General features: G+C 31.7%; 1 protein-coding gene and 1 long non-coding RNA gene across 2 annotated transcripts; both read right to left on the reverse strand.

Annotated features, from left to right (window-relative positions):
• LOC106762151 lies at window positions 1-1,511 on the reverse strand. The gene is made up of 6 exons (XR_002667337.1): window positions 1,421-1,511; window positions 1,156-1,214; window positions 905-997; window positions 643-747; window positions 208-303; window positions 1-97 (listed from the first exon to the last, which is right to left on the reverse strand). It is a non-coding gene; the product is annotated as an uncharacterized LOC106762151 (long non-coding RNA).
• A 526-nt stretch (window positions 1,512-2,037) lies between these two features.
• On the reverse strand, window positions 2,038-3,753 carry LOC111240508. Its single transcript, XM_022779020.1, has 2 exons — window positions 2,794-3,753; window positions 2,038-2,318 (listed from the first exon to the last, which is right to left on the reverse strand). Exons 1-2 carry the CDS (start codon window positions 3,397-3,399, stop codon window positions 2,055-2,057), a joined length of 870 nt encoding a protein of 289 aa, XP_022634741.1. The 5' UTR covers window positions 3,400-3,753; the 3' UTR covers window positions 2,038-2,054.
• Window positions 3,754-8,437: the final 4,684 nt, after the last annotated feature.

Below are 8,437 nucleotides of genomic sequence, written 5' to 3' on the forward strand. Positions count from 1 at the left end.
CTTCATTGTGGTGGACATAGTGAGCCCCTTTTGTTAACTCCTCAGGCAAGTTCTTCAAAAACCATGGATGTGACTTGATTTCCTTCATGGTGATTCTCTATAACATTACAAAGTAGAGTTACAACATATACTTAGTACTACAGTATATCATGCAACAGTGTTCTTTTCTTTACAAATGTATGACTATGTGCATGTTCATATACATACCTTTGATGGATTTGCCACAAAAATACGAGATATCAGATTTTTGCTGTCTTTGCTTAAAACATTGTCGGGGAACTCGTATTAAACAGTCGAAACTCTCTGCGTAAAAGTATACATAGAAAATCATAAAGACTATGAACATAAAACACGATGAATCTATCAGCAAAGATCATTATAAAATATCAATGTAAAGATATTAAAAATTTTACACCAGTTTTCAATCACAAACTGTATAGAAAGTGATGGATCTTTCGAGATAAATCATTAAAGAAAAATACTTAAATCTAACAAGATAAAACAACGACATAATTTTATGAATTTTTATATGATGATTCATTTTCTCAGTGAAACATGTAATTTAAATTCGTACTTAAATTCTTAACATAAAATTTTTACAATAATAAATGGGAATTAAACTAAAGAAATAAAGGAAATTACCTGAACCATTTTTCTGAGATTTTGACCATCACTTTTGTCCTCAAATGGAAATGTTCCTACAACCATTGTATAAAGAATTACTCCACAGGACCATACATCTCTCAACTGAACAAGTAGAAAACAAACACATTAGCCAAAAACTGAACAGAAACGATGCATTTTAAGTGTTACATACTTCACGTTGTAATTTAATTAAACAAGTGACGACTGAACATGAATCTTTTATTCTTTTTCATGATCTAATGTTAGAAGCTCTTATTACCTTTCCATCATAATCTTTCCCAGAAATGATCTATGGTGCAATATAGGCTGGAGTTCCTACCATTGAATGAGTCCTCGAATGAAGTAGATTTGACTACAAAATTAAACATCATTAGAAGCAGAAATTAGTATCTAACACTGCATTTAATCAATTCTGTGTTTAAGCATTCAATGTTGTATACTAACATATTGCTACTAACACACACTGAAAACAAAGCAATCCATTCTCAGATTAATATGCATTTCATATACCATGTCGTGGTAGTAACTAACTCCTGCAATGCAATCAACTGCTGGAAGAAATATCGAGCCTGAAATATTTACCAGTCACAAGAAGAATCAGAACAAATTGGATAATGTTTGAATAAGTCTTTGAATCATTAAACTGTGATTCTTGATTAAAAAAATAGTTTTGCAATTCCATGGTCTGAATCTCGATTTGATACCATATATATGGATCACAAATGATCAATCATCAATAGGGTAACGATAAATGCTTCGGAAACCAGAGAATTACCTTCTGTAGTATACTTAAATTACTACGTCAAGTCACGATTTTTTTATCTTCTTCAAGTTGTTTCTTGAATGTTGCCAACCGATTCTCACCCTGCAAAATGTCATACAAAATTACAGATGAAAAAATGACATCAAAAAGTACATAATATATTTCAGAATATAAAGCAAATTGATAGCCAAACTACTAATATAAAGTTAGGTGCTTTATAATCCATCATTAGAAGCCTTAAAAGATCCATGTAACCAATCAACAACAGTGAAACCAAGATGACATTTCTGCTTTAGTGTTCATGAAGAACTACAAGATTTCCAATGTATTTTGAAAAATGTATATTACTAATTCTTATAAGTAGAGGGAGAGGGTCGGTATGGGGGATCCATAGCAGAAATGTCCCCCAATAAGAACATCCAGTTTTACTTAGCCAATGAAGAAAAGATGGGGAAAATATATTCAAGAATTATAAAAATATTAGTGTGCAAAGCATGCACAAGCCACTTTTCCATTATGATCGAGTTCCTAACATACATCAGACCGGTAATGAATTAAAAAAAAAAACTTTAGGGACTTGTATGTTTGCAATTAATGTTCTTGTTCATTATTGTTGTAGTGATGGGCAGTGTATTGAGATGTTTAATTAAAACATCAAATGCTTCATACTAAGTGAGGTATTTAACAAGTGTGAGAATCCCTGTAGTTGTACTTCATAATAGTGTAAACAAGACAAATATCTAGGTGAGTTTTCATCAACCATCATGATTACCATAAGTTGATGCACATGCCAAACAATTACCTTGGGTAGATGTATACTCAAAACATTAAAAAAGAGCTTGCTAATTTCGTCATCTTCTGATGTCTTGTCCCCTTTAATTCCCTCAGTCCAATGCTTCAGATAAAGAGGCTGTAATGTTATCAATAAGAAATCAATGATGGGTTAGGACCACATAAAATCATTTGATTCTTTCCACAATGCCCAAGTACACTGCCCTCTTTTGTTTCAGCATCCATGCTCAACACAACAGATTATAAATNATACACCAGGACAGATTACAACTGGACTCAGTCTTTATATAATTGGTCATAATGAATCTTACAAGAAAATTGAAACAGAAAAGGTAATATCTAAAATGCTAGCATATAGCGACAGAAGAATCATAATATATCTAGCTGAATTGGCTCTCTGGTCTCTCATCATATATATAATAATGAAACAAAATCATGAACATGTACTTATTGATTTGCAATAACTTGAATGTTGTAAATAAGAATGGTAAAAATCGTGTATATATCTGTTACAAGAATAAAACGCCACAAACAAACAAACGAAATTGGCAACAGACGCTAAATTAAAAAGAAATAGAAAGAGGGATAAAGACCATATAGCAATTAATGAGGTTCTTCCACTTGCATTTGCACTGTTCGGGGCTCCTCCTGAACCCTCTCTCCCTCATCTTCGAACTCACCACTTCCCTGAGCGTCTTGTTCCACTTGGCCGCAGTGAAGTCCCTCTCTAGCTCTGCCCGTATCGCATGAACTCCCATGTCTCCTAATGACTCCACTGCGGCTGTGCGGGTCCCCTCTCCTCCCTCACCGCTGTTGATACCTCCCTGGATATCACCAATGACGTTGCAGGGTTCATCAGCGATGGTGTCACCATGCCAAGCCGCGCCGCCAACGCGTCCTCCTCTCTGCCACCAAACATTGACCTCTTCACCACCCCGATGTGATTTCAATGTGAATTCGTGATTAGGGTTTTGGAAATGCAAAAACTCAAAAAACAGAAGTGGTGCAATGGAGCTGGTGAAAGCACGGGTACGGAGGAGTGTTCTCGGAGTGTTCGGAGGGAGGAGTGACGAAAAATTAGAGATGAGAGGGAACGAGAGGGAATGTGATAATAAGTTTTGAACAAGAGGAATGTTCAGAGGTTTAGGGATGTGACATTTGAATATTCGGGCACTGACAAGGGCGGGGAGTGGTCGCATAAGAGAGGCACAGAGTGCAGCTCTTGGCAGGCTTCCAGTAGAAGGGACACATGGACGAATCGAACATACACCGAAATAAGAGGGTTCTAGAGACCATATAGGAATGGGACTATACAGTTGAAGGATAGCTTAAAGGAATTGATTTGGCTACTCATCAACAAATGCATTTGGTTTTCGGTAGCCTAATCCATAAGAACTCCATGGTTAAGCATGCTTACCCTGGAACTCAGAATAGGAGTTTAGAGTTTTAGTTGTGTTTGTTTTGATGTTTTTCTGTGTTGTATTTTTCTTTTGTTGTTTTTTTTAAGTGAATATAAAAATTGGCTATTAAGTCGTCTATGCTTAAACTGTGTTTCGTCATTTTGAGATTATGAATGAAATGGATATATTTTGGATTACATTCTGTTTCTAATTTGATAATTGTTTGAATAAATCTGAATGAACTATATTTGCTGTATGAGTGCAAGATTGCTAATTAACTATCATACATATTCTTTGCATACTCATACTCAAATGATGATTGTATTGTTTAACCATTATCACTGTACTAACACTCAACAAAGTTGAGAAGAATGTTATTTGCAAGTTTATTACTGAACATGATATGCTTACATGAATTTAACCACTGATCTAAAATGGATTATCAGTGCTCCGCAAAATTTAATTGACTACAAAAGCAGTGAAATCGATTAATACTCGAAGATTATGGTTTGAGTTTCTTTTCATACATTCTGAAACATTCATTTTAATGATATATGAGTTCATGAATTCTAATACTCATTGTTTCATATTTGTTGTAAATCATTTTATGTATTCTGAATGTTAACACAAAAATTCATTGGCTTCAAGTTTTTTTTTTTTTTTACTTTGATACCTGTTATTAAATATGATACATGCTTGAAACTGATTTTGCAGTTCATAATCTATTAAGTCAATATCAGTTGCTCCGATGCTGAACTTTGTATTTGAAATATTTTTTATTAGAGCTACTGCAAATTGATAGGGGGAGCATCAATTTCTGATATTAATTTATACAAATACATATTGATGTATCTTTGTATGCTTCTCTATTTTTTATTCTTACTATCTTTATTGCTAATGCCCTAAGGGAGAGAAATTATAGATATTATAAGAATTGGTGAAATGAAATTAGCCAAACTAATTCTGGTTGTGCATCATGGTTGTGTTGTATGCATCATGGTTATGCATCATAAAAAAAAGGGGGAGATTGTTGATAGGAGGAGCAATGTGAATGTTAAACCCAATTCCTTATGTGTTTTTGTTTTTTATGATGACAACACATATATTGTTTTTGATGATGATAACACATATATGTTTCCATGACAACAATAGAAATGTTTCTTTAATGTTTCAAACATGTATTAAACTGTTTAGTTTGCATACTTACTATGGTCATAAATGTGTTTTATTTATAGTATGCATACTCATATTTTCATATGTTAAAACCAATTGCATAATGAATATATGTATGAAGTAATCAATTACAGTGGTTACGTAATCAATTAAGTTCATCAGATAGCTAATGCTTAAATTATGGCAAACTACAAGTTTTAACCAATTATAATATATGTATAATCGATTAAAACTCGTGCCTTTGTTAAACACCTATTTGCAATGTGTTATGATGAGTTTTGAGAATAAAATGTTTTCAAAATTGTCTGAGTGTGATACTTAACCGGTTACACTGTTTACTTAATTGGTTAAATCCTATACACATTGAAAACTGTTTTGAGGATAAGTCTTAACTGTCATAACTATCACATTTACAAATGTTTTGATTTACATTTTATGTGCAACCGATTGCATTAATTGCTTAATCAATTAAATTTGTTTTAATGTAATTATGGTGTAACTTTATTAGAAGTGTAACCGATTACATTATTTTCGTAATCGATTAAAAAGCGTCAAACATGAGAAAATTTATATAATGACACGTAGCACTCTACATTAACAATTTTTGATCATTTTGAAATTTCATATCTGATATCAGTGAGTCAAGAAAAGAGATTGTAGGTGTGCTGAGTTCTCCAAAAATCAAGATACCAAAGATTTGCAGATTTTGAAGGATTACTGAAGGATAGCATTGGACATTTATTGGCTAATCAATCTATTGCACATTAAGGTGTTTTCTTTCCTAATCAAAACTTTGTTTACAATCAGTGATTGTGGTTTCCCTGTGCGTGTTACCAGGAAGAAGAACGTGTTGTTCTTGTGACTTTGACAGGGGTGTCTCAAAGGGGTTGCAAAAAAAAGATTGTTCTTTTTGTGTTTTTGACTAAAATAGATTTGGAGTTAGATAGAAGGATACATTGATAAGGTGTCTCTGTATTACTTGCTGTAAAACTCAATCTTTATAGTGTATTGATTTTCAATCTAAGGTTGATTGAAAGGACATTGGATGTAGGCATTGAGGTCGAACCAGTATAAAAAGTTGTGTTTGTTTTCTATCCTTTGACTCTTTAGCAAATTGCTTTTCTTATTGTCTTGCATGTTAAAGATCATTCTAAAGATTTCCAAAAAGATAGAAAAAGAAAGTATTTTCATTAATTACCAATTCACCCCCCTCATGGTAAGAAAATCTGGCCTAACTATTCTTACAATACCTCTTATGTAATCGATTATTATTACTAGAAACTAGCTTTTCAATATGTTTTAGGCTTATTTCACCAATCATGAATGGATTAAAACATCTAGCGCTAACATGTTAATGATTTAAGCCTTTGTTATGCCATTTTGTTGTGCAAAAATGATTAAAAACATTTCTAATCATTTAAACCTATTCATCATCAAAAACTAATATGTATAGAAGTCAGGCTCCCCTTATCAACAATCTCCTCATTTTTTTATGATTTTAAAAATGACAAAATTTTCTGACAATAATTAGAATCAATGTCTTGAATATTATTTGATTTGTTTTTCTTGCAACCAAGACCATTTCTTTCCTTATTTTTCTTGAATATTATTAGAATCCTTGTCGAGTTCACTTTTCAAAAATGTAAAACAATTCCTAATAATCTTTAAACAAATTCACAAACCTTTTTCTAAATAAAAAACTACGTGATCCATGATTTTCCATTATAAATGGATATATGTAAGAGCAAGGTAAATCCTGGTTAGGTTCATAAAACAAAAAAATATTTTTTTTGTTTCTTATTAATTTTTTTATATAATTTTTTTAGGGAAAATTAAATATTTTGACAAACCACATCAACTTTATACATTTAATTAAAAATATTGCTTTTGGGTAGGCGCAATAAGGTACTAATATCTTCCTTACACGTAATAGATTCTCGAACCTAAAATCTAGTTTTCGTAGACCACGCTTGTATTTTACGGTTTTTCATAGTATTTCCCAAATAAATTATGGTGGCGACTTCGAAAATCTTTTCTTAAACCAGTTTGTTTTCGATTCGTCATCCCATCGCGATCCCGATTGCGAAACATCCCTTTTTAATAATCAATTACTTAATGCATAACTTGTGGATGTGTGACCATCCGAAGTAATCCTCATGTATGTTTTCTTCCGGACCTATTTGTCATGCTAAAACACTTTTTATGTAGTTCTTAAACGAATTTCCATGGTTGTGTTTCTTTTGACGCTTTTTTTGAAATAGTTCTTAGATGGCTTTTCGTCTTAGCTTATGCGTTGCTTTTAACTCATTTGAAATAGTTATTGGATGACTTTTCATCCAAGTTTATGAATTGTTTTTAACACTTTTGAAATAATTCTCGATGTTTTTTCAACCGAGCTTATGCGTTACTTTTAACGTTTTTTAAATAGTTCTCAGTTGACTTTTCCTTCAAGTTTATGCATTACTGTAACGCTTTTAAAATAGTGTTTAGATGACTTTTCATTTGAGCTTATTATGTGTTACATTTAAACATTGAAGAGGTTTTAATCTTCTCAGATGTTTGCAATCGAGTCCATTACGCATTGTGACTAAATGTTGAAGAGGTTTTACTCTTCTCGAATGTCAATCCGAGTTTATGTAGTGCTTAGAAAATGCAATAAGTATGTAAATTATATATGAATTCTTAAATGTACCAGTATTGTGGTGATTAAAAACATTTTCACAATCAATTAGGAAACAAGTTTCTCATGTATTAGAATTCGATGCTGGTATAATGTCTTTTAATGAGTCTAATATACTCGATGCAGGTTCGTTTACAGTTCACTAATAAACTTAATGATTTTCAATTTGGTTTAAAGTGTTTCAGTGTTTATTCATCTACTATTAAAACAAAGTTCACCAATAATTCACTTATATAATGGATCAAAGTCATAAAAATCTTTAAACCTCTAAACTCTCGCTTGATATTAACTTCAATCAACAACTCATTTCTTTCTAGGAATCACATTTTTGGTATTTTTGTCGTTAAAAATGGAATGATGGAGGAATCAAAATGAAAAACAACTGGGCAGAAGGATAAACGAAGAAAATAGTAAAGACGAAGTATTTGCATAAAAATAAATTGCAAGAAAAGTTTTTTATCAAGGATAGAACAAGAACTAGTAAAGTAAATCAATGAAAGTGATACCTAAATTACTACAACCAATACTGGCTTTGCAATTTTTCTTGTTCACGAAGTTCTTAGAATGTTTGAAATTTTGTCTATACTTTGTCACTCTTTACTTATATTTGATCTATCTATTTTATATTTTTCTCGTATTTCTAACAATTACTTGATGTAATAACATAAGAGAAGAAATACATAACTTGAAATAATCATCCTAAAATTGTCTACATTGTGTCATATGTCCTTGTTGCCTTCATGATTTGTAGCAGTTATTGTGTTACTCTCAAATTAGCTTTAGTCTTTCGATTTTTTTTTTAATGTTTTTCTATGCTTGATCTAACTATTTTTAATGTCGTGTGCCTCCGTTGAACTTCTTTTATAATTCAACAGTGGTTTTTGTTCTGTTCGATTTTACCTTTTGATCTTGTATTTACATTTTTGTTATTGTGTAGATTCAAAACATTTTCACCGAGAATTAATAAATTAGTATGCATTTTAA

This window comes from Vigna radiata, chromosome 1, assembly GCF_000741045.1.
Source record: "Vigna radiata var. radiata cultivar VC1973A chromosome 1, Vradiata_ver6, whole genome shotgun sequence".
In the NCBI taxonomy this organism is placed as follows: Eukaryota; Viridiplantae; Streptophyta; class Magnoliopsida; order Fabales; family Fabaceae; genus Vigna; species Vigna radiata.

What these genes read in the sequence shown, in the direction of transcription:
- LOC111240508 (XM_022779020.1), bottom strand. Translation starts at nt 3,399, where the DNA reads ATGCGACCACTCCCCGCCCTTGTCAGTGCCCGAATATTCAAATGTCAC. An exon ending in ACCTCATTAATTGCTATATG is followed by an intron (nt 2,319 to 2,793) that starts GTCTTTATCCCT and finishes ATAACATTACAG; the next exon opens with CCTCTTTATCTGAAGCATTG.